General features: G+C 40.6%; 1 protein-coding gene across 1 annotated transcript; it reads left to right on the top strand.

Annotated features, from left to right (window-relative positions):
* Positions 1-404: 404 nt before the first annotated feature.
* On the top strand, positions 405-26,395 carry CIBAR1 (CBY1 interacting BAR domain containing 1). The gene is made up of 9 exons (XM_053248905.1): positions 405-780; positions 5,355-5,589; positions 6,238-6,306; positions 6,771-6,872; positions 7,495-7,500; positions 9,884-9,988; positions 11,172-11,285; positions 17,942-18,061; positions 25,202-26,395. Exons 1-9 carry the CDS (start codon positions 749-751, stop codon positions 25,298-25,300), a joined length of 882 nt encoding a protein of 293 aa, XP_053104880.1. The 5' UTR covers positions 405-748; the 3' UTR covers positions 25,301-26,395.
* Positions 26,396-27,679: the final 1,284 nt, after the last annotated feature.

The following is a 27,679-nucleotide window of genomic DNA, read 5'->3' on the forward strand; positions in this document are numbered from 1 at the left end:
CAGTGGTGCTGATATTCCCCACGAACACTGGCCCAGAGCATGGCGCTCACCCAGGGGTGTAGCTATAACTGAGCGGATGGGTTCAAAGAACCTGGGGCCCCCCGCTCCCGAGGGCCCCCCATTCTACCCCTCCCTATTTTCTTCATTATCTCCCTCACTCCAAGGGGCCACCAGGGAGAGGGGCGACCATGGCCCCCTCTCCCGTAGCTACACCCCTGCTCAGTCCCACCTATTACAGTGGTTGCCCTCCGACTCAGCTGGGGCCCGTGGTGCACTTTGCTCAGCCAACTACACGGCACACCACAGGGCCAGTGTGGGTGGGGGGAATAGGGTGGGGCACAGAGGGTGGGGTGGGGGGAATAGGGTGAGGCACAGAGGTGGGAGGCAGAAGATTTCAGGCAAGGATCTCCCGCTCGCCTCTCCCTGCCGCCACCACTGTCGCCTCTTGCCGGGGACCGGCCGGCCGGCGGCACCCGCCTCTGGCCCTGCCTACAACTAAAACCTGCTCCCCGCAGGCTGGGTCCTCTGGGGGTGGCGGAGAGAGAAAGCGCAATAGGCTGCAAGTCGTAGCAGACGTCACCCAATCCGGCGGCCGGCCCTGCTCCTCGCAGTCGGCGGCGGCGCCACCAGTTCTAGGCCGGGTTAGACAGGCCGGGAAGCGAGCCGGATGGGTGGTGCTCGGTTTCCATAGGAACCGGTCGGGCCGCGGAGCGCAGCGCTCCTTCCAAGCACTGCCGCCGCCACCGCCATGTTGATGCTGGGCCGTGGGTTGGACAGCAGGTAACGGGCCGTGCTTGGGCCTGCTGCTTTCCCGGGAAGCGGGGCCGGCACTTCGCCTCATTGCTACTTGGGCCTTTCTCTTTCTGGAGATGGGGACGAGACGTCTTGAGTTCGGGGGAGAGGACGGGGTGATCATTTCCATGGTGATCGCTGGGGGTGGGAAGAGGATTCCGTACACACCATGACCCCCGGTGGTGGCGGGGTAGGGGGTCGAGAGACCGCGAGTGGGCTTACCGTGGGGGCTAGCGGGAGAGCAGGGCCTCCTCCTCGCAAAGCGAGGCTGCCGGGGCTCAGGCCTGCCTTGCAAGCAACCCTCCTTTTCAACCCGGAGCATCGGTAGCTCGGCCGCGAAGCAAAGCGTTGCGAAGGGGGCACTTCACATATTTTAGGATTAAGCTTGGTTCTGAATTCAGATGCCCGAGCGGAGGCTGAACGTATGTACGCCTACTTGGTGGAAGTCCCGTTGGGAGGAGTCTTGATCCTGAGTAAAGATGGTTAAGTTTGCACTTTTTATGAGTCCTTGTGAGCTTGGGCACAAATTAAGCCTGGGGTCCCTTTTGAGTCCCTTGGGCACCACAGTCTCCCCTCTATTAATTGGGCCTATTTCAAGGGTTGTTGAGAGGGGGAAAAGCAAACTTTTGTCTTCTATACTTACTAAGTCCAGATCTTCTGGTCACTGACATTAATAACCATTGTCTGGTACGCACACCTACCACGTTTTGAAGTTTGAAAATAATGATTATACTTCTTTTAAAAAAGCAATTCTAGTACATAAATGTTTGGGGGGAAATGTGTGTATTCGTATTTAATTTCACAGATTTGCTAACTGCAGTTATGTAGAAATTAATTCCATAGGTTTACAAATAGAACATGCTCTTTGGTCAGTTGATCCATTCCCTCTATAGGAAAGTCTCCCATGGCAAATATTTTAAAGCTCTTAACCAGTCCTACTAAAGAAGATATGTTGCATCATGCAAGGGCCAAAGGAAAATTACATTGGGGGCCAGATCATCAAGATGTTTGCATTGCAAGATTATCAAAGGCAGTTGTTGACAAGTGAAGGGGATTTATTGAAGCAAGGAAATTAGTAAGAGAGAAAAATATGGAAACCTATTTTAAGTACCCTGCAACAGTGTTCTCTCTAATTTTTTTCCATCTGTGTGCAGAATGAGTTTTGTTCTGGGTGGCAGTATCAAGGCAGTGTGCGCACACCACCCTTCAGAATGGGGCCGTCCTGATTCAACCTGAGCGGGATCTAAAATGAACTGAGCAAATCAGAGTGAACAAAAAGTGAAAAGTTTTCACAGAGTGAAAAAAAAACCTTGTGGGTGCGCAAACCTTAGAGGGAACACTGCCCTGCAATGCTGTGTGTTCATCATGGTGAAAAACACATACGTTTTAAAATGCCAGATTTAGCATTAGACTTTATTAACATTTAATGCAAGTGTTAATCCATATTTAGTTGTTTGTTGGCATATGACATAAGGATTTCATGGAACTTTTGGAGTTAAATGGCAGAATCAAGGGAAGACCAGCAAGAATGGGAGAGCATGGCTAGTCATGCGACACAGATTAGATCACTATGGCTTTTAATGTTCTGTACTCTCAGGCATCATAACTTTGTTAGTTTGGGATTTAACGCTAGCGTGAACAATTTTAAGTTTACTAAATTTATTGCAACCAAAAGGATACTGTTTCTCTTCCTTCTACAAATGCGAAAGGGTAGACTGTTTCTCTTGCTTTTTCTACAAATGCAGGGTTTTTTTTACAGGTGTTACAGAGAGAGAAGACAGAGAAGAAGGAAAAGAGGGAGAGGAGTGGGGAAGAAAGAGATGAGACTGAGGATGGATGGGAAAAATGAGCCAAGTCCACAAATTTAGGCCATCAGTACTCGCTCATGGAATGAATGTTCATAGTGACTCTCTCCCCTGGCCCCCAAAGATGGAAAAGAGGAGATAGGATTGTTGCACTTACAGCTTTCTCTGTGATATCACTCCTTTTTTTCTTTTTTTTTTGCACATACTTTTTATTGAATTTTGACAACATCAAAAGACAAACACAAATAACACAAACACTCACACACACTATAAGGACTTCCATCTCATCCTTGGAACAAGTGTTGTTGTCAGTAATCAAGATCTTGCCTAAAGGTTAAACATTCTCTCCCCAGTAGTTCATAAAACGTTATCTATTAATTATTATCAACACATCTACATCGGCCCATATCTTCTATTCTCATATACGTTTTATGTCTATCTAAAAAATAAAAATAAGAAATAAAAGGTCTACTCCCTCGCATCTATTTGATTCACCATATATCATATAAACCAAAGTGCTCAATCATATTGAAGCGAAACTCTTGATAATTTCCCATCAATTTTTCCTCAAATCTGTTGTATCTCTACAGCCTACATTAAAACAGTTCCAAAAAAAGTCTCCCATTAATATAATCTGATGCCTATCTATTTCTGTTGTTTGGTTTTCCAATTTTCAACAAAAATCTACTTTTGCCTCATTGGAGGCATATACTGTATGCCCGCTGCTATGTACTTTGAATCTCCAACCTTTATTACTACCACCAATACTCTCCCATAATCATCTTGAAATAACAAATTTAACTCTAAAAGTTCTTTTGTATAAGAGACTGTGCCCCCTTTTCCCCTTAATATCATAGGGTTTCAAATTGTTAACCTAATAATTTATTTTATAAAGACTTTCTATCTTTCCACTCTTGTATATACATTCCTATAGGCAAATCAAATTGAGTTTTCTTTTTCTCAGATCATTAACTATTTTTTTTAGCGTTTTGTTTTGTGATATCACTCCTTCTTAATCCCTACCCCCCAATGATTCTGGTAATATTACAGTTGTTTTTGCACAGAGGAAAGGGCTAGGGAGGATTAGGGTAACAATGAAAAAATTGTTCTCTCTCCATGGAAAAATCTTTGAAGGACATTCCCACCAATTTTCATTTCCATTCCTCTGACCACATTGATAACATTTTATAGTAGTTGTGTTTTTAAAATACCGTTGTAAATTTGACCACTACAGGGTCCGAGCAATAAAAAGCATGATAACATGTTGAAAGCTGAAATTATTACAATGCTATCATCTATTGCCGATCTCTAGAGATGCAGACCTTGTTAAAAATCACAGTGAGCATTTATCCCCCAAATGGTACTGACCACCCCAGCTGGCTCAGCATAACGCTGAGGCTAGAGTTTTGGGAGAGGCCCTCTTTTTCAAGCTAATCTACTTTACAAGGCGGATGTAAGGATAAAATGGGAACATCCCATGTATGCCAATAGGAACTCTCTGGAGGAAGGCAATTTTACCAATTTAATTAATAACTGCAAATACTGACTTATGTCATTTGCGAAAGTGACCTCTTAGGAACATAGGAACAAAGGAAACTGTCATATACTGAGTCAGACCATTGGTCTGTCTAGCTCAGTATTGTCTTCACAGACTGGCAGCGGCTTCTCCAAGGTTGCAGGCAGGAATCTCTCTCAGCCCTACAAGGTGGCGTTTATACCACCAAGTACTACCGCATTGCTTAATGCGGCTAAGCCTTGGTTCCCAGAGGACCAGCAAGAGTGTCCTAAAATCACCTGCAAACAGAAAGCTAGTGAGCTAGGCAAAACATTCAGGGAAACCCATTCACATTTCTTAAAAGACTGTGTGGTAGCCAAAAGAGTGTGGCAGGGAGTAAGCAAGTTGTTAGAGTGGCCTGATTTGGAAAAATAGTCTTGGGAAGAACTAACCTCAGGTTTGAGCGATGGAACCTCTTTTTGAGGTCCCAGAAAGAAACGGGACAGAACAGGTGCCCTCATACTAAGGAATTGGAACGTTCCCCTTCTCATAATCAGGTTAGTAAACCTGTATGTCATTTATGCAATGCTCCTGCATAGGAATAGGGAGGGAAGACGCGACCAAGAGGTTCACATGGATGAGACAGGAAATCTCTTCTGGAAAAGTTTGTATGGTTATGTGCAAAAAGACAAGTGCATCTCTTCTAAACAGCAATGGGACAAATTATGGAAATGGATGTTGGACGTAACCCCCTGCCCCTGCCCCCGCCCCCCGATTACCTGATGTGCCTTGAAATCCCCCATCCCCGAGTTACAGTACTGCCTGCATATACTTTATAACCCTGTGGGTTTCCAAATCCTTGTGTGTAAATCTTTGTAGATATATGATGTACAAACAACCACTTTGTATATAATTGTGCTTTGGCAACGTACTGTATGCTTTGGTAGTTCGTTGGTTCAATAAAAAAATCTTGTCCTATCTTGGAGAAGCCCGAGAGAGAACTTGAAACCTTCTGCTCTTCCCAGAGCGGCTTCATCCCCTGAGGGGAATATCTTGCAGTGCTCACACATCTTATCTTTTTACATTATATATAAATGTTGTTGTGCACCCTGAGCTCTTGTGGATAGGAGAGATTTAAATCTTGATATCTATTTCTGGTTCTTGGTTGTAGTTGAGCTTGGATTACAATAATTGTAGTAGTATTGTAAATGTCTGTAGTATTGTTAAGATCATCTGATGGTATTAAACATCTCTCTGTCTAGGGACAATCAGACTAGACAAGTTCGGGAAGCTGTGTCAAATGTGGAAAAACATTTTGGTGAATTGTGCCAAATATTTGCCGCATATATACGAAAAACTGCCAGATTGCGAGACAAAGCAGATCTCCTAGTCAATGAGATACATGCTTATGCAGCTACAGAAACACCGAATTTAAAACTTGGACTAAAAAACTTTGCAAATGAGTTTTCCAAACTTCAAGATTATCGCCAGGCAGAGGTATGTACTTAAGTCCATACATTGTTGTGGAAAATGAATAATTTAAATTAGGGGCTAAGATGAATGCACACACAACACATTTCTCTCTCAAAGTGTTATATAGTTACCAGTTGGGTGCTCACCTAGAGGCAACTTCTACTTGGAAAGGCAAATGACAAATCACAAGGCAGACATAAGAGCCTGTACATTGTTTCCAGTGATCAGGAAGGATGAACCTTCATATTTTGCATTATTGTTATTTATTAAGCACTTAAGATACTCCTAAGCACTATATGAACTGTAGAACAGACATGTCCTTGCCACAATGGTTTCTGGTCTAATTGAAAAGACCATCAGTGGCCTGGTACAACACTGTGTTAACTCTTGTGCCAAAGTTTGAGTTTTAATATTGTTAACCATCGAGTGTCTTGGTCAAGGCAGAAAGGCAGCATATAAATGTAACAAATATATTTTAAATTAAGTAAGCATGCAGATTTAACTGGCTTAATCCTGAGAGCACAACTTCGGTTTCTTTACTACAAAAACTAAACAGTTTTTTCCCTACCACTTCTCCTCCTCCCACACGCCTGCTTTGTAGTGGGACTTCACATGCTTTAAGATTAGTAGCCAAAATGTACAACTGAGATGGGTTGTTGCTTTTCCTTATAGGTGGAAAGACTTGAAGCCAAAGTGGTTGAACCTCTGAAATGTTATGGGACCATCGTAAAACTTAAGAGAGTAGGTGGTGGAATTTGTTTTGCTATTTTTTAAGGATTCCCCCCCCTCCCCCAAAAAAGTAGATCTCCAATCAGGATTAACTAATGTTTCTGGTATAAGGAAATAGAATTCAAGTAATCAGATCTTGATATCTGCCAAGCAGTTTTTTGTTGATAAATTTTGCATACATGAACATGAAAAGCATGCATGAACTTGAAATTATTACTGTTTAGTTCAGAATAATCCCCTGTAGTTTACCAGAGTAACAATAGCAGCAGTCCTGTTGATCCCAAAATGTAGTGCATTCATGGCAAATAAGCTTCGGAGAGCTGAAAATGCTTTCACCCACATGGAGAGAACTGCAGTACTGGACTATATATATAAACAGATTTTAGTTTATTTCAGATAAGTTATCAAGAACTCAAATGAGCAGAACTTGTGTTTTAAAAGCTTCAGTCTTTGAATATAAATAATTATAATTGCAGGAGGATCTCAAAGCAACTTTAACAGCAAAGAATCGAGAAGCAAAACAGTTATCTCAACTAGAAAGGACACGTCAACGGAATCCATCAGATCGACATGTTATTGTATCCTTTGCACAAAAATTAACACCTCAGGAATAAATAGACTTGTTAAGACTGTGTGTGTGTGTGTGTGTGTGTGTGTGTGTGTGTGTGTGTGTGTGTGAGAGAGAGAGAGAGAGAGAGAGAGAGAGAGAGAGAGAGAGAGAGACTTTTCTACTGCAAATCTTGCTATCCTTCAAGGGTTATAAAAAGCATGGATGCTGTACCTAGTTTCTCTCTGCAAATGTTGTACTTGTGGACAGCAGGACTACAGAGCTACTAACATGCTCCTTAGCCCCACTGCCCAGGTGTAATAATGCCTGAAGAAGGCAACTGTCTCCCTAAAATATTTGTCGGTTGGCAGCTAAATTGGCAAATCAACAATTCAAAGGAGGTTACCAGGTAATGAGGTGAATTTCTTGAAATGTACAGAAAGCCACTTTTAGTTCCCAGTTTGTTACAGGTTTGAGATTTTTTAAAAGTAAAACCATCAGTAATACCTGGGAATGCAGCAAGAGAGAGAGAAACTGGGAGACCTGAGTTACTGTTATGAGTCATAACAATAAGTAGGTTGAGTATCGCACACATAGTTTAAATATTTTCTGTAACTTATAAGCATATTATTTTCCTTTACTGCTAACTTCAGTCACAGGTTGGTCATCTTATCAGACTAAAGTTGCTAATGATATTCGCTTCTTGTGGTTCTTTGCTGCATATTTGTGAAATAGTGGACAGCACCTGAGCAATAACAGATCACTTACTGTATATCTTGTTAGTTGTAATAAACTGCTGTAGTTACAACCAAGAGGCACCAGATGTCATCAGCTATTCTTCAAAATCTCACTTGAGCAAATCATGCACTTTTCTGTTGAAATGGAGTTTCTGAATTTAGGAACTGAAGAGGATTCCATTAATTATTATTATTATTATTATTTACATTTATATCCTGCTTTTCCTCCAAGGAGCTCAGAATGGTGTACTACATACTTAGGTTTCTCCTCACAATACCCCTGTGAAGTAGGTGAGGCTGAGAGAGAAGTGACTCGCCCAGAGTCACCCAGCAAGTATCATGGCTGAATGAGGATTTGAACTTGGGTCTCCCCGGTCCTAGTCCAGCACTCTATTTAAACATATAGTGGTCAGCTTGTTTTGCTTTGAAATTAGTTATATAATTACAAAAAATATACAATGATGTGAAATGCAGTCATAAGAAACATTGTTCTAAGAATAGTATATTGAAATCTTTTGAGATGACAGTGGTGTAAGTGGCATTGAATAACTTCATAAAATTTGAGGGTGGTAATATCTTGCTTAGAATGGTACAGTCTTTTGCTTGTTCACTTTCCCTCTTGTCTCTCTTCAGAATGAGTCTTCTAAATCATTTTTAGTTCATTATAATCAGCCATCCTTTTAATGTATGTTATTAATTTATTTCCCTTTTAAGATCAATCCTGACCCCCAGCCCTGAACTTTTGAAGGCTGCCTTTATCTCTTATCTTAATGGCATTTCTTCCATCATTCCTCTTCCAGTTCCCTCTACAACAAGCCACACTTCTGCTGTCAGCCTGCTCTGATCTTTATGCCTTCTTTTATGCATCTTCCTGTGCCTGGAACATTCTGTCAGACCAGTTTTCCTCATCTCCCTTCCAAATGTGCTTCTTCTTCAAGGTCTTTTCAGAATCACCACTGTTTAAGTTATGAACTGTTCACTACTAGTTACTTGCGTGCCTTTGCCATCTTTGCTGCAAATTTGTCCTCTCTGCCTTTCCAGACCATCCATTTTCAGATTTAACATCACTTCACAGGTTAATTCCTTTATATCCTCCCATACTTAAGATTTCAGGACAGAGATTTTCTTTTCTCAATTAATGTTCATATATGAAGTAGTAATTCCAATGTGTTGGATTTTGTGCATATGGACCTAAGAAATTGCAAGTTTTTCAAATGTATTAATATCGAGTAAATATGTATGATTGTTTTAAAATTGTTATTCCACTAGGTAGGAGTTTTGTCGCCATTATGGTCTATACAGCATCTTTCACTAGGGATGTGCATAGAACAGGTTCAGTGCTCCTTTTCTGGAGCGTTGAACCAGTTCAAAGTTCCTGCGTTCAAGCCCATCCGGAGGGTGGAGGGGTTACTTTAAAGGACAGGAAAGGCGCTTCCTACCTGCCCATCCCTGCCGCACCACTTTCCTCCCGCTGGTGCTCTTCTAAACAGCGCTGGATGCACATGGGCATGGCCAGGGGCGTAACAAGGCTGGAGTGGGCCCAGAGACAAAATTTTAAAATGGGTCCCTCGCTGATACACACACACACACACACACACACATACTTCACAATATATAGTCATGTGACTTGCCTCTGGGGGCCCCCTCGAGGCATGCGGGCCCCCAGGCAGCCACCTCCCCTTGCCTAATAGTAGTTACGCCCCTGGGCATGGCGACGCTGAATGGGGCTGCAAACAGGAACACTGCAGCCCTGCACCCATGCTGTTTAGGAGAGCCCTGGCAGGGGAAAACCAGTGGGGCAGAGATGGGCAGGTAGGAAGCACCACCCCGTCCCTTAAAGTGACCCCCCCCACACACCCTTCCAGGAGCGCACGGACCGTTTTCGTGCACATCCCTATCTTTCACACACTACACTAAACAGAGTTCATAATTAAGTAGCAATAAGTTTCTTAATGCAGCTGTAACTTTGCATATGTTCCATGCCACACATGTTCTCTAAACATTGGAAATGTAGGTATCAAAGACTGATATTAATAGATTTCTTCATGGAGCTTATTACTATAATTGTATGTATTTCCAGAGCATCTGAATGAGTTCTAATTAATAAACTAAATAATACTGGGCTATATCCAAAGAAAGTTGGCCATAACTAAACACTATCAAGATCTATAAGATCATTGTGACTACCATTAATTTCAGTATATAACTATTATTATAACTATACATTATAACTCACTTTCTTTGGCTACAACCACTAAATGTCAGTTTGCAGAATAACTAATTATATCACTATTTACATTTTTAGGCTGAAAGTGAATTACAAAGAGCTTCATTGGATGCGACTAGAACAAGTCAGCAACTGGAGGAAACAATTGACAACTTTGAAAAACAAAAAATAAAAGACATCAAGGCGAGTATATAATTGACATTCTAATATAATGCATTAGCTTGACTTGAGGAATATTAGATTGTTCGGATCTTTTATTTAAATGAGATAATGCTATTCCCAGTTTGTAGCAAGAACGAGATGCCTATTTGTACCAGAGTCCCAAAGTAGAAAGACCATGGAGGTAAACAAAAATTTGAGATTTTTAAATATTTACAATACAAGATAGTAGCATACCCCCAATCCACAGTAAGCCTCTACTTTGTGCCAAAACATCACCTTACATTCTAGCTTCAGGAGTCTTGGGCCTGCAGTTTGCACTCTCTTATGAGAATGTAAACTGGTGTCACTGTGTATGTGACTTGCATTTTGGGTGGTATACAAATGTGTTAAAGAAAATAAAATAAATATGTGAGTTAGTAATTATAAGTATGCATTCTGTTGACCAATTCTTTTTTGGCAGTGAATAAAGTCAGCTAGGGTTGACTAATGTAAAATTGTTTGTCTGCTGAGTATACATATGCTTCTTTTTCCATTCTAAATATTTCTCTTTCCTTTTCTTTTTGATGGGCAATGAAGACTGTTCCTATTCCAGCATGTTTTAGTTCCTTCTGTCCTTTGCATTAATTGTTAAACTGCTGATCCTTTTATGCTTCACAATTATGACTAAGAGGATCAGAATAATAGATTTTATTATAGGATGGTAGGCTTAGCTTAATGGCCAAGCCAAAACAATCATTGTGGAAAGTTTATATCAAGAACATTTAGCCTTAGATAACCTAAAAAGTATATAAAGGGATATCTTGCCAGTTGAAGAGCTGGGTTACACAAGAACTTGGTCACACATTGCTGGAGAAAGAGCCAGTATCTGGCTCAGTAAACAGAAATGTGCTATAACTTCCTTGATCACCTGTAGGATTATGTGAGAAAGTCTCTGTGTATAGTTAGATGAGCTTAGGTTCCAACTGCACAGAGACTTATCTATAATACTGTATAAAGGTAAAGTTGTGCCAACTCCTGGTGACCACAATGCCATTTGGATTTCTTTGGTAGAATACTGTATAGACATACACAATTAGTATAGAATTGCTTTTAACATACATTGAAGCAGGCTCCTAGTTCTCATACATGTGGCATCCAAGTTATAATCTGGCTTTGGGCTAGAGAAGTTACCATAAATATGTAACACTTTTCAATTTACTTTTAGAACATCTTTTCGGAATTTATAACAATTGAAATGTTATTTCATGGAAAAGCCTTAGAGATTTACACTACTGCCTTCCAAAATATACAAAACATCGATGAGAATGAAGACTTGGAGGTAAGAAACCTGATAACCTGTTCTGTAGTGCTATATTTAATTAGTTTTTTTTAAGTTGCTGCATTAAAAATATAGATATTTCAGTAAATTACACACAACTCTTTAATGCATTAAGTTCTTTTTTGTAATATCTAGTTCTAGGAAGAGATTTGAAAATGAAACCTAACTGCGTATACAATCCATGATAAACAAAATAAATACTGTGTAGATAACTAACTCTGGACCATCAGAACTGCTGCTGATTTATTGTAAATATTTATATACTGTTTTTCAACAAAAGCAATACTCAGTGCAGGATACATAGCAAAAGGTAGAAGAAAATGACTTTTCCCAAAAGGGTTAACAATCTAACACACATGCACACAAAGGAGACACCAGCCGCAGTCAATGGAAACAGTATGCAAAACTACATAGAGACAGTTGAACTTCCCTTTACTAAGATATCACCTGCCTGCAACAGAGAATGGTTTTAAAGCAAGCCTGTTAAACTGATTGAAATGCACCATTAATTCTAGAAAGTTTTAAGGGGAAATTTCAAATATGTAATATCTGTGATGACTTGTTTTTTTAAGAGGAGAATTACATAATCGTGGTGTGCATCAACAAATATTGGGCAGTATTAGACTAACTTAGACATGAATGTTCACATTAGGTTTTTGCAGCAACCAGAATATATGAGCTGGGGTGAGGCTGTTGCCATCTTTATCTCCACTGCCTTGCTGCATTTGCAGCTGCTTGCAGCCAGGGGTGGGGGACAAGAAGTAATCCAATTGAAATTAATGGAATTAAAGTTAGTAATAACTGATGTATTTCTTTGATTTCAATGATGCTTATTTGTGACTAATTAAGCTAGATGCTGCCTGCTATCTCAAGAGTTGAATCCTAAACACTTGTTGATTCATGTCTCAATAGAGCAGGGGTAGGCAACCTTGGCTCTTGAGCTGTTGCTGAACTACAACTCCTTTCCTCTCCACCCGGAATAAACTGCAGTTGGGGATGATAGGAGTTGTAGGTCAGCAACAGTTGGAAGAGCCAAGGTTGCCTAGCCCTGCAAGAGTGTACAAAGCTTGTTTCATTGGAGTGCTTTTAGTATTTTTATTTTATATTAGAAAATGGATTAAATTATCAAATACAAAAGCCTGTCTTATACTTACCTTTTAAATGACATTGATATGACATAAGGGGTATCACTTTTGCATATAATCATTCTACTAGGCTCTGTTCATCACAATATGCTACTGTTGTAAAACTACTCACCTTAACTTGTTATATAAACAGTAAAAACTTTGTAGTCTTATATATTATTCTAGCTTTACAAAATTGGCTCCATGCACTCATACTTTGCCTTCATCTTTCACCTTAATGTTGAGCTGAGGAAGGATGCAGAAATTCAGCAGGTGCAGCTTCCCCACTAAACATTCTACTGGTGCACTTGATGAATTGTGACACTATCCACAGCATCCCACAAATGGGCTGGTAAAACAATGTGCAATCAATACCATGAAGTAGATTTGCACTCTCAGCATTCTTCTAGGGTCCTCAGATAACCTACACTAGAAGCACTTCCAGCCCTGAAAAATTGTCTAGTTGATATTTTATTTTAATATGTATACCCCGCTCCTCCAATACACGACTGTTCGGGGTGGCTCACAACATCAACAAAACAGATAGTACTGCTCTTATCTCTCCCAAAAGTGGTATTAGCAGTTGGAGGAATTGCAGAGTGTTGGATCAAGTCTCTGATTATTCCCAAGCATTTAAAAGAAACTTCTTTCAAACTTGAAACATGTAACTTGGAAATTAGTAGAAATCGATACAGAAACAATGCATCTTCTGATTATATAGAGCAAATTGTTGTTGCATTTCTGAAAGTGAAGGGACAAGAAAGAATAAGGAGCAATGAGTAGGAGTAGCCAACGACTCCAATTTAGAGCTAAGCCAATAAATAAATGAGAGGAAAGCACAGTTCACTGCAGTTGTCCATCACAACTGTGCCCTGCATTTTTATTATTTAGGAGGAGAAAGCATGTTGGCTTGTACTGAGGCAACCAGGCAGATTTCTTCATTTTCTTGTTCTGCACTGGCAAGCAAGAAAACAGAATGAAATACAAGAGCACAAAACAAGAAAAGAGTTGCAGTCTGACAAACTGTTCCCCCTCTTCCATTCAGGCTGATGGCAATGCAAAGTTTTTTGGTCCCTCAGCCTGGATGAGTGGTAGAGGAGAAAAGGGAATCTGCTGTATCTTAGGGATGTGCACGGACGGAACCAGTTCAGAGGCCCTTTATGGACCTCCAAACCGGTTCGAACGTCCAGCGGTTTGGCCAGTTTGAAGGTGGGGGGACCACCATGTTTCCCCCACTGGCGCTGTCCTGAAAAACAGTCCCACAGAGTGGCAGTGTACCTCCTTGCTGCCCTGGTGAGTCGTGGACTGGAAGTACCCAGCATGCACACCGGGCACTTCTGGTCCACGACTCACTGGAGCAGCAAGGAGATATGCTGCCGCCCCGTGGTTCCGTGAACATCCTTACTGTATCTGGAATTTCTGCCTGAACATTTATTAAGGTAAGTGGTATGGGGACGGGGCGGGGGGAGCACTGTCACTTGACAATACATCAGGCAGAAATTCATCAAGTGATTAGCAAGCTGTACTTGTTGAATTCCTGCCCAGTCTAACATCTGGCTGAAAGAATGAGGCATAGTGCAAATAGGTGGATGGAGCCTAATTTGTAAACCCTACATAATATACGATAGGGATGTGCAGAATGTTGCCCTGGTGAAATGTTTTGACCCAAAATAAGCAATTTCGAGTGTTTCAAGCTCGAAATAGAACACACTTTAAATTTAGGGACTGTTTCAAGCTCAGAGCCGAACAACCTCCTTTTCAATCTAAATGTTTCAACATTCGAGCCCCAGTTTGGAGGCCTGTTTTTCCCTTGCTGATTGGTTTTCTGGCATTGGCTTTCACTCTCCTTGCCGATTGGTTGGCTTATCATACAAATCAAGTGTTGTCATGGGCAACTGTGCCCCCATTGGAGGGAGGGGGAACATAAGGAGGGAATTTTAAATTCAAAATGTACTCAAAGGGACTGGGAGGCAGAGCAAGATCCCTCATACTGTCCCTCACTTAAAGATACATCAGGACAGGAGGAAGGAAGGTTTGATTTTGTGGTTTTCTTTTCTCAGCACTGAGTGAGAATATGCTGTGCTACTGCTGTTATAGAACTATCTGGTTTTGCTGGGTCTGGTTGACAAAGACAGAACCTGGTGGCTGCCTTGAACTTTCCTTGTTGTGGTTTGTTTTGTTTGTGAGATAGTGTTTTGGTGAAAAATGGACAGTGGCAGCTGTGTGTGTGTGATATTTCTTGGTGATTGCTGTGATAATCTCCATGTCTGGCCTCAAGACTAACTTGTGCTTCTGCTCTGCAATCTGCATTGCAAGAACAAAATGCAGCTGAAGTTGCTATAGTTGAGCTTATGGCTATGCTGGCTGCTAAGTAAGTGTGCTGCTGTAGCAGCTGTTGCAATGATAGGAAGTAATGTAAGGAGTCATAGTTATGTGTGAAAGAGCAGCTTGTGCCCATGTTGTTACTGCAGCACAAGCACTGTGGCTGGCAGTGGATTCTGGGTCAATTATTCTTTTTTGGCCATTTTTGAACTGTTTGAAACGTGTGCTTCTGCAGTATTTTTCAAGGCAGGCTTGCAAATGCATTGCACTGTGTGGCTGCTGCTTGTTCTGGCCATAGGGAACAATGGGTAAATGTGGTAATATCTGCTAGTTCAAGAACTAATCTGGAACAGACATTATTTAATCTGCAGTGCCTTTACATCAGCACAACACCATTATGCTCATGCAACACCAGTCTGTTTTCCCCCTCCGCTGAATTGACAGTGCGAAAAATCCAGGAGTAAAGAACTATACTGCTAAAGTTATATGAGAGTAAATGCCTATGATTTTATGAGAACAGTGCAAACATTTTAATTTTAGAATTCTACCAATTCAGGAGTAGATATAGTAACCTTAGTTACTGAAGTGTCTTTACAGTAATCAAGTTTGAGTGTTGTGCTAATTTTTAACTCTTCCCCCCTCAAACCCCATAGGGGTTTGGGGGGAAGGGTTAAAAACTTGTTTATAATCACCCGCTTGCCCACTTCTTTTGTGGGTTGGGTGGTAGATAGCACCTATCATGCCCTACCACCCAACCCACTAGGAGCTGCCGGTGGGGAACAAAGGGGTGTTTCAAGTTTCCCCATTGTCCCCTATGGCCAAAACACTTGAAATGTTTATAGTTTGTTCCAGCAAAACCGCCGGCTCAACGGCTGTTTCAACAGAATGTTTCAGATGTTTTGTATTTCGTTTCGAGCTTGAAACAGAACGCAAAATCCTTTTTGTGCACATCCCTAATATACGAGATGGTACAAAGTCTTTACTGCTTACATGATGTAAAAGTCAAAGTTACCACCTTCATCTGCAATTTACATGCTTCACAGACTTTACAGTGAAAATTATAAGCATCTTAACATGAAGGGTTCTTTGATATTTCAGTATAAATAAAAACCTTTACAACTCAGTTCATTTCACACACCCGTTAAGCAGAAGTATGAATTGTGCATTTTTGTTTAATTGTCCTCAATGGAATGAGATCTTCATATCAAAGTATATCTGGGTCATAGAACAGATTTTTGATTTTGTTCAGAGGATTTCAAAGTATGTTCCAAGGATCCCTGAGTTTGCTGTTCCTCCATAGTACCTAGTTTTGAGGTGCTCCATAAATACAGGTGAAACTCGAAAAATTAGAATATCGTGCAAAAGTTCATTAATTTCAGTAATGCAAATTAAAAGGTGAAACTGAGATATGAGATAGACGCATTACATGCAAAGCAAGATAAGTCAAGCCTTAATTTGTTATAATTGTGATGATCATGGCGTACAGCTCATGAGAACCCCAAATCCACAATTCCAGAAAATTAGAATATTGTGAAAAGGTTCAACAGTCTAGGCTCTAGGTGTCCCACTCCAGTCAGCTGATCAGTCCATAACACCTGCAAAGGGTTCCTGAGCCTTTAAATGGTCTCTCAGTCTGGTTCATTAGGAATCACAATCATGGGAAAGACTGCTGACTTGACAGTTGTGCAGAAAACCATCATTGACACCCTCCATAAGGAGGGAAAGCCTCAAAAGGTAATTGCAAAAGAAGTTGGATGTTCCCAAAGTGCTGTATCAAAGCACATTAATAGAAATTTATGTGGAAGGGAAAAGTGTGGAAGAAAAAGGTGCACAAGCAGCAGGGATGACTGCAGCCTGGAGAGGATTGTCAAGAAAAGGCCATTCAAAAGTGTTGGGGACTTTCACAAGGAGTGGACTGAGGCTGGAGTTAGTGCATCACGAGCCACCACACACAGATGGATCCTGGACATGAGCTTCAAATGTCGTATTCCTCTTGTCAAGCCGCTCCTGAACAACAAACAACGTGAGAAGCGTCTTACCTGGACTCAAGAAAAAAAGAACTGGTCTGTTGCTCAGTGGTCCAAAGTCCTCTTTTCTGATGAGAGCAACTTTTGCATCTCATTTGGAAACCAAGGACCCAGAGTCTGGAGGAAGAATGGAGAGGCACACAATGCAAGATGCTTGAAGTCCAGTGTGAAGTTTCCACAGTCTATGTTGATTTGGGGAGCCATGTCATCTGCTGGTGTTGGTCCACTGTGCTTCATTAAGTTCAGGGTCAACGCAGCCGTCTATCAGGAGATTTTGGAGCACTTCATGCTTCCTTCCCCAGACGAGCTGTATGGGGATACTGACTTCATTTTCCAGCAGGACTTGGCACCTGCCCACACTGCCAAAAGTACCAAAACCTGGTTCAATGACCATGGGATTACTGTGCTTGATTGGCCAGCAAACTCGCCTGACCTGAACCCCATAGAGAATCTATGGGGCATTGCCAAGAGAAGGATGAGAGACATGAGACCAAACAATGCAGAAGAGCTGAAGGCCGCTATTGAAGCATCCTGGTCTTCCATAACACCTCAGCAGTGCCACAGGCTGATAGCATCCATGCCACGCCGCATTGAGGCAGTAATTGCTGCAAAAGGGGCCCAAACCAAGTACTGAATACATATGCATGCTTATACTTTTCAGAGGTCCGATATTGTTCTATTCTACAATCCTTGTCTTCTTGGTTCCATGTAATATTCTAATTTTCTGGGATTGTGGATTTGGGGTTCTCATGAGCTGTACGCCATGATCATCACAACTATAACAAATTAAGGCTTGACTTATCTCGCTTTGCATGTAATGCGTCTATCTCATATATCGGTTTCACCTTTTAATTTGCATTACTGAAATTAATGAACTTTTGCACGATATTCTAATTTTTCGAGTTTCACCTGTATATTCCTCAGGTCTTTCCTTCAAGATGTGTCTGTAATGCGGTACTGAGATTAGAATCTGGAATGCTGAGAGTTTAAGTCAAAATCTGGATCCCCCATACAAATTGGGTTTGCACCCCTGAATGTTCCCTCAATCTTTTAACACATACAAAGATTCTGTGATGTATGGGTTACTTGGGATAGAAATTGATATGGAAAATGTTTACTGAAGTTAGAAAATCTAAAAACCATAGGTCTAGTGAGTAATCCTGAGCATTTACTTTATTAACAGGTGTTTCGGAGTTCACTCTATCCACAGGACCATCAGACACGTTTGGATATTGTCCGTGCAAATTCAAAGTCTCCCCTCCAGAGAACTGGTTCAGCCAAATCTTGTGCTGGAATAGTTCAGGTACAATAGAAAGCTTGGTTGCTCCTCCTCACTAAATTCTACAGCACTGAATTCTAGTGCATCAAAGCATTTTCCATTCCTCTCCTCATCTTGCCTCATCTCAAAGGCTCAGGATAAATGACAACAGTTTAAAACAGATTTGTACATATTGATTTGGTGGTTGTTCGTGTGAGCTCTAAAATATTTTCCATGTGCTCATTAACTCCTTATCAAGGGGCATGGTGGTTCTTACTCTAGGATTTCTATATCCATCATTCTTACTTAAATATTGCAAACGGCAGCTTAAGTATTACACCAGCTGCATGAAAGATGCTATACTACTACTTTTAAGAGCCTGTCTATAATATATAAAAACTGAGGGACTGGGTTCTACTTGAATTTGACATGATAAAGGTGTTATGCAGGAGACGTTTTGCTGAAATCATCTCCATCTGAAAATCATGGAACTTCATGCCAGAGGTAGGCCTTACAAAAACAAGCTTATTTCTAGCATAGTAAGTTCTTCAGTTCCATATCACAAAGGGGCAAACTCTGGCAGTGTTCTAGTGGTCTCAAAGAAACAATTAGTAGCAAAGACCGTTATCTGTCTTCCCATGGTATCTTTTTTTCTGTTCTGCACATCAATCTAGTCACTTGTTTTTCTCAAGTTATTCTTGGTATTAGGCATGGTATTTACAAGATACAGCAGACTATTTTAGATTAATATAGTGTTTGAATAATGTGAGAGGAAACACTACACCTTTAAGGAAGGCTTTTGGCCATTGATAATAGCTGCTTCTTCAACAGCCTGAAATGTAATATTTGTTATGCAGTCATACATCTGGAATGCTTTCAGGTTCTTAGTACATTGTTTGACAATTTTATACATTTCAGGGGGGAAATATTTGTAACTCCCTTTTCCTCTGTCACTGATATTAGCATTGTAAAGATGTACGCTGTATGTATAAGATACAGGCTCACTATAGTTTATAGAACAAATTCAATGAAGTTTATAATCAAAATAATTGAATCACACAACTACGCCAGCTGCGACCCTACTTGGAGAAGTCATACCTGACCTCAGTCACTCATGCATTGGTAACATCCAGATTGGACTACTGTAATGTGCTCTACTTGGGGCTGCCCTTGAAGACTGTTTGGAAGCTTCAGCTGGTTCAGAATGCTGCCGCAAGGATGCTCATGAATGCAAGTCACTTCACGGGTATCACACCCATTCTGCGTCAGTTTCATTGGCTACCGGTCTGCTTCTGGGCTAGATTCAAGGTACTGGTATTGACCTTTAAAGCCCTACACGGCTTGGGGCCAGGATACCTGTCGGACCGCATTTGCCCATATGAATCTGCCAGTACCCTCCACTCATCATCTCAGGCCCTGCTCATGACCCCACCACTAACACAGATCTGTTTGGCAGAGACTAGAGACAAGGCCTTTTTGGTTGTGGCCCCTCGGCTTTGGAACACCTTTCCTGAAGAGCTTTGCCATGCTCCCTCCCTCAGTGTTTTTTAAAAAAATCTTAAAACGCACCTTTTTAAGGAGGCTTTTTAATGCTCCATTATTATTATTTTGTTATATCTGGTAGGTTCTTTAGCTTTTTATAATTTCCAGTTTTAATTTGAACCTAATACTGTGATTTTTAATCTGACAACTTTTTTTCTGGTTTAATTTAGTTAATGTTATTACTTTTATTCTATCTTGTGTCTGTCATATTGTTGTGAGCCACCTTGAGCAGTAGTGCACTGGAGAGGCAGGGTATAAATATTTTAAATCATAATAACAACTAGAATGGAACTTATATAACTCCCTTAGCAAGTTTGAATTATAGACTAAATAAAGAGTCCCAGCTGACTCCCATCTCTTCCCATCACCAAACTTAGACAAAAGAGGGACATGAAAATAATAGCATCATTAGAAAGTATTATCAATTCTAGGATCATATAGTCTTGCTATATATCCTCACTGCAAAAGAGAATGAGGACGTGCTAGGAAAATATTATGGCAACTGAAAGTAACTCTTCTCTTCAGTTAACATGATTTATTTCTAGTGTACTCCCCACCTTTTTTTGCAGTAGAGGCATATAATAACGCAAGATCCAAGAACTGAAATTTCTTTTCAATATCGGCTAAGATGGGGAAAGCTTGATGGGGTAGCTTAATATGCTTGTGTAAGTGAGCATCAGAATATTTTCAATTTTTCTAGCCCAGCATATCTTTAAGACTCAGAGTGGATTTCAGATGAAAACACTGGGGTGTTTATATGAACATATCAGAATGCTCATTTGATGCAGATGCTTGAGTTGGCAGCCAGCCCAACAATTGACAGCTATTCAGAAAAATGACACATTGTGTCATCCATTGTGACTAAATTGGATTTCTTCAAGTGAAATAGTTTATCCTAATGACCAATTATTGGCAAATATGCACATTCATCTGGAAAGTTGGAGTAAAAAAAAACCAATCAAAAAACAGACTGTACCTGAATTGCTGAATTCATAGTGCAACCATGAAAGAAATACTTCCTTTTCATACATAGCAAAGTCCTCAGAGTGAAAAGGTAAAGTCTTCAGAGAGGAGAGGGGAAAGGAAGAAGTAGGCCACTAAAAGCAATTGTAGAGATAAGTGAGTGAATGTTTCAAAGCATGTGTGGGAATACTGTATAGAGGGGCTTGGTAAACATACTTCAAAAAGGCCATTGGAGTCCTGAAAAAGCTGTATGAAAGGGCAATGGAAAGAAGCCCTGGAGCTCCTTCTCTCTAAGGAAACACATTTTTGGAGCCTCTTAATTTAGAAAATACATTGGAGGGCTAAGGCTATAGAATTTTGTATGGTGCGGAGAAAGTTTTTCACCTCTTCTACAACACCAGAACTCAGTCATCCATGACTAGCAGGACAGGCAGAAGGAAGTATACAACTTATGGAATTTGCTACCCCAAAATAGGACAACTAGCTTAGACAGCATTAAACTCCTTAGAAAATAAGTCTTAACAATTATTAACAGTTGTGGTGCTTATATAGCCTCCAGATAAAGAGGCAGTATGCATCAGGAGGGCTATTTGCCTGCTTGTGGGCTTTCCATAGGCGTCTGGTGGCCACAGTTCAGTGTTGGAATAGATAGATCTTTGGTCTGCTCCAGGAAGCCTTTTATGTTGAGCATTCTTGGTATAAATGTACTAATAGATTGTTTTAGCTCCAGTAACTGCTTAATAACTCCAGTTGTGACAAATCCAATGAAATCTAGCTCTTCATTAAGACTAGAAATCAAAACAAAAAAGACTTGCATGCACATAATGGTGTTGTGCTGATGTAAAGAAACTGCAAATAAAAGAATGTCTGTTCCAGACTAGTTCTTGAACTAGCTGATATTACTGCATTTACACAGACAGAAAATGACTCAGTATTTAAGTCAACCTTTCTAAGCATCAAAGAACTTGGAGAAACACCTAGTCTTGGATTCAAGATACATACAATAATATCTGACACACATTGTATGTGTGCCAGAGTTGATCTTAAGAACAGCCCTGCTGGACCAGGCCCAAGGCCTATCTAGTCCAGCAACCTGTTTCACAGTGTCCCAGCAGGTGCCTCCGAGAAGCCCACAGGCAAAAGATGAAGGTATGCCCTCTTTTGCTGTTGCTCCCTTACAACTTGTATTTAGAGGTATCTTGCCTCTTAGGCTGGAGGTGGCCTATAGCCACCAACTAGTAGCTATTGATAGACCTGTACTCCGCAAATTTTTCAAAGCCCCTTTTAAAGCCATCCAAACTAGTGGCCATCACCACAACCCGCTGCAGAGAACTCCATTGATTAATTATTCCCTATGTGAAGTACTTCCTTTTGTCGGTCCTAAATTTCCTGGTCTTCTGTTTTATGGGATGACCACTGGTTCTAGCGTTGTGAGAGGGAGGAAAAATTATCTCTGTCCACTCTCTATTCCGTGCACAATTTTATACACCACTATCCCGTCTCAGATGCTGTAGCCTTGCCTCATAAGGAAGGTGCTCTAGGTCCCTGATCATCTTGGCTGCCCTCTTCTGCACCTTTCCCAGTTCTACAATTTATTTTTACTTACTAACATATTTTTATACCACCCAAACTTGTGTCTCTGAGCGGTTTACAACAGATAAAAACAACATTAAAACATTAGTTAAAAACAAATTTAAAACATTTTTTTTAAAAAAATCTATTTATTTACAATGTCCTTAAGATATGGTGTATCTTAACTGTACTGTAGACAGTACTCCAAATGTGGCTGCACCATAGATTTGTGTAAGCGCATTATAAGATTAGCATTTTTATTTTCAATCTCCTTCCTAGTGACCCCTAGCATGGAACTTTCAATGAGCTGTCTGCCATGACCCCAAGATCTCTCTCCTGGTCACTCACTGACACCTAAGATGCCATCAGTGTATATGTGAAGCGGGTGGTGGTTCCCCAATATGCATCACTTTACACTTGCTTACATTGAACCACCTTTGTCATTTTGTCACTAACTCACCCAGTTTGTAGAGATCCTTTTGGAGCTCCTCAATCTGTTTTGAATTTCACTACTCCAAATAGTTTTGTGTCATCTGCAAATATAGCCACCTCGCTGGTTACTCCAACATCTAGACCATTTATGAACAAGTTAAAAGAGCACTGGTCCCAGTGCAGATCCCTTGGGGGACCTCAGTTCTTATTCTCTGCATTGTGAAAACTGTCCATTTATTCCTACCCTCCCGCTTCCTATCCTTCAACCATTTACCAATCCACAATTGAACCTGTCCCCTTATCCCATGATTTCCAAGTTTACTCAAGATCCTTTGGTGGTGAACTTTATTAAAAGCTTTTTAGAAGTCCAAGTATACTATGTCAATCAGATCACTTTTATCCACATGCCTATTGATAATCATGCCTGTTGACACTCTCAAAGAACTCCAAAAGGTTAGTGAGGCAAGACTTGCCATTGCTGGTTCTCCTTCAGCAAGGCCTGTTCTTCTATGTTTAACCATTTTGTCCTTGAGTATGTTTTCCATCAGTTTACCTGGCACAGAAGTTAAGCCTGTAGGTTTTTGTTATGCCCATCTATGTTTTCATTAGCAACCAAGCACTGGCTCAGAGGCTTCTGGCATTGGTATATAAACACTTATATGTCAATTATCTTGCCTGACATTGGTGTGTGCCATCTCCATTACCATCACTTGACCGTTTTGACCAGCTGTCACATGTTCTAATGTAAACCGCATGTGAAACATTACATGTTTTAATGTAAAAGGAAACATGTTCCTTTCTGCTCTACTCCTGTTTCTACTCTGTCCCTTTCTGCTTTATCTGAAAGGTTTGCACCCTCACACTGTAAGGGATTTTGCTTGCCAAACCAAATACCAACCAGTTCCTGTGCAATCCTGCAGGCAATATTTAATTTTAAGTGCCAGCAGTCTGGTTCCATCTTTGTTTAAGTGGAGCCCATCCCTATTATACAGGCTTTGCTTGCCCCAAAGTTTATCCCAGTGCCTAACAAATCTAAATCCCTCCCCCCGACACCACTTTCCCATCCACATATTGACACCCCTCAGCTCCACCTATCTCACTAGCCCTTCATGTGGAACAGGTAGCACTTGAGAGAAACCTATCCTGGGAGTCCTGGACTTCAATATGCTACCTAGCAGCCTAAATTTGGCTTCCAGGATGTCCCAACTGCATTTCCCAACAACATTGGTGTCATCATGCACCACGACAGCTGACTCCTCTTCTATCTGTGTGACATCTGCAACCTTTGCACCAGGCAGGCAAGTCAGTGTGCATTCTACACACAGATCACAAAGCCACCTCTCTATATCCCCAGTGATTGAATCGCCCACTACTAGCAGGCCCTCAACCCCTGGAGCAGTATCCCCTGTGAAAAGATATGGGTGCATCACACAAGGAAGGGGTCCACTCTTCTGCCAACCGATGCTCCACTCTTCTGCCAACCGATGCTCTCCCTGCTGGAGATCTTCATTCTCCATGACAGCAGAGGGAGGCCTCTAACATATCTCTCTGCCTCCCCCCACTTCTCCAGGTCAGCCACTTTGGCTTTGAGATAACAAAGTTCTTCCATGAGAGCCAAGAGCTCTTTGCACTGAATGTACACCCATGACTTCTACCCCTCAGGCAGGTAGTCATACATGCAACATTTGTTGCAATACACTGGGAAGCACCCCCTCCCCCGCTGGCATTCTTCATAACTGCCTTTATTGGCTATTTAGAATATATAGAGCTTGTTTACTTGAAAGCTAGGTCTTAGCTGCAGTTGTCAGCTAATTAAAAGTTTCATGTTTTGTCCTCCAAGAAAATTAGGAAAGTGGGGTAGTACTCAGCTTCTCATGCTGGGAGTCTCCTTTGTGATAAAGAGGAATCACATGTGTGTCTGCTTGCACATTTCCCCACTAAACTCCACACAAAACTATGTTAGCAAATATATGTTTGCATGACACTGAGTATCAAAACTCCCCTGGTGTGAGCCTTGTCTTCTCAAGAGTTGCTTCCAAACTGAGCCATCTCAGGAATGTGGCCTCTCCCATAAGCTGTATGACTTACCTGCAGCAACTCCTTACCCACCATCTCTCTAGGCAAAACTGAAACTGCCCTGTCAAAAAGAAAACTCTAGCTGGCCAGAAATCAAACCCTAAAAAAAAAGACTAGCTCTGACCCAACTTACCTTATCCTTTCCCCACTCATTTTCTTGCTGATTTATTTGCTATAGGAAAGAAAACAAAATTTGCTGCCTCCCCTGGGTCTGAGCCTTGTCTTCTCTTTGTACAACTAGTAGTTTCACAAAAGTGGGGAGTGTGGCCAACTAAGTGCACACAACCTATCTTGTTGTACTAGCATAACAGCAATCTGGATACCAGCCACTTTTTCTCTGCTTTGACCACAGGCTTGAAAAGAAAAGTAGCTTTTCCATACCGTGCAAGTATGGATGCTGATCGTATTTAAAGAACACATAACCCAACTATCTCGGTCTACCTACAAGGACAGAATTTTTTCTTACTGCTCTCAAAAATATTGTTGTAAAATAAGGCACTAATGCAATTTTTAAAAGTGAATTGATTTCACTTTAAGATAAGTTTCTCTTCTAAAAAAATTTAATTTTTTTAAAAAATCTGATTTCTCATTCTATGGTAGATTTCTAGGAATCGATTAAAGAAGGAGGAGGAAGAAGAAGATGATGATGATTATGAGGATGAAGATGATGAATTGGAAACCACCAAGGAAGAAAGATAGTTTTTGAGACTAGAAGACATTTAGTCAAATTAAAAATTTTTCCATTGTTGACACATGATATTAGATAATTCATTAAGGCCACCCATTAAAGTTACACCAAATGAAACTGGCAGCTATAGCTAAAAAGGTGTTACCTGGCCACCCTGTGATTTAATAGTATGAAATCTGAAGTCTACTAAAACTGGCTACTTTTGGTAACTAAATACATCTTTAGCTTCTTAACCTATGCAAATTGGTTATGGAAGTAAGTGTAGCAACTCGTAAAAGTAGACAGCTTTGTTTCAGTCCATAATTCTAAAAAGCAGGTACCACAGTAATATATTGGTCATTAATTGTTCCCAACATGTCCTATACCTGGGCTGCTAAAGAGACTAGCGTGCAGGTTCCTCTTGTACCTGCTGAGGTCACCTTCCTCCCAATTCCTTAAATTAATTGAATCTGCATCACACTTGTTCTGCAACAGACAATGCCATTGGGTGAGGACTAGACAGACCTTCTCTCTTCATACAACTTCAGTATTCCAGGTGAAAGTGCCTTCAACCTTACAGTTTCTAATATAGGGTGAGTTCAAACATCATAGTGGCAGGTATGTGAGAGAAAAATACGGGCAACCGTTGCCACCGCCTCATGCATGTCACCTAAAGGTACCAATGTCCAGTACCCTTTGCAACTTCAATTGTTGGTTATGAATGTTAGGCAGCAGAGGGTCCCAACGTTCTTCACCCAACACTGGTGGTTTCAGGCAACATGGAAGTGAAAGCAATAGTGGGAAACCAGTGGTTAGTTGCCAGGATGTCTGAACCCATCCACAGACTTAAGTTGTATCCTAAGAAAGTTAGGATTCCTACATCCCATTGGAATTAATGGAACCTACAGTAAATCGGTCACAACTAACATCTCATTGATTTCAATGGCATTAAGTCATGACTAATTTTCTTAGAATACAACTCTTAGACTTTATTATAATTTCCGATGGAAACACAATATTGAAGACACTTGGGACAATGTATTTCCTTGTAATTCCTCTTAATATCAAATATCTATCTATTTTAAGCTTGTATTGTCAGTATTATAAAGACCTGTATTTCTGCTGGATTGTTTTATTCATCCTTTACTTTAAAGACACTATCATAGAATATTTAAGACACTTAGAAATGAGAAAAGCAAGTTCTTTCATGTTAAATATTTGTAAGAACATTTTACTTTTCAGATGCACTGGGTTAAGAGGGTAAACCTGAAATTCTTACCCAGAGTTAAAGCCCAATTCTGATGGAACGGAATATATAGTCTGAAGGGAAAGCAAAAGCACTGAGCCCAAATAGTGCCGTCTTGATTTATAATAATGGCAGTAACACACAAGATAAGCAAACATACCTGCACACTACTATGATGAATGTTTTGAAAATCATTTGCATTTCAATGACATTCCCCCCAAAAGTAATTTCAAAGTACAAAATAGAAAAAAATCCTATATTGTGAAGCAAGATAATTATGAAAAAAGGTAAAAAGTGACGGCCACAAGATGTGGAAGTTTCTTTGAAGTTGTCATGACAATTTTCCATGCTGTTTCTTGCTTTGGCACAGCGGGGAAATGATTTGACTAGCAAGCCAGAGATTGCCAGTTCAAATCCCCTCTGGTATGTTTCCCAGACTATGGGAAACACTTATATCAGGCAGCAGCAATCTAGGAAGATGCTGAAAGGCATCATCTCATACTGCACAGGAGATGGCAATGGTAAACCCCTCCTGTATTTTACCAACGACAACCACAGGTCTCTGTGGTTGCCAGGAGTTGACAAAGACTCAATGGCACACTTTACTAATTACAAGAAGAAAATTTTTAAACAAGATAGTGAATGAAGTTACCAAATGTCAGACAACACTGCATCAAAGCAGCAGGATGTTGGGAGAACACAATTTTTAAAATAAATGTTTGTAAACTATTAAGATCTTTTTTAAAAAGCAACTCACTAGGATGTCAGCCATCCGTATGTACCTATGCTAAATTAGTTGGATAGAACACACTACTGGATTACTACGAGAATACTAAGAGGATTTTAGCAGTTTTTAATTTGTCAATTAAGAATTCTTTAAAATAACAGTAAAAAGTGAGCTCTGAGTATCACAAATTCATCAATATTGCTACTGTGAAAACTCCACAGGCACCTATTAAGATGACTCTACTAAATCAAGAAAAAAAAAATGAAATTGAGTCCTCAGGCCACTTTCCTACAGCAGCCTATTAGCTCAAGTCTATCCTCCTGCAGACCAGTAATCTCCACTAACCATTAAGCAACTATGGTTCACACTGTTCACAAGAGTTCTTCCCATTTTTTAATTTTTGAAAAGCTATTCCATCTTGGAGCATTCTGTAATCTC

This window comes from Hemicordylus capensis, chromosome 4 (genome assembly GCF_027244095.1).
Source record: "Hemicordylus capensis ecotype Gifberg chromosome 4, rHemCap1.1.pri, whole genome shotgun sequence".
Taxonomy (NCBI): Eukaryota; Metazoa; Chordata; class Lepidosauria; order Squamata; family Cordylidae; genus Hemicordylus; species Hemicordylus capensis.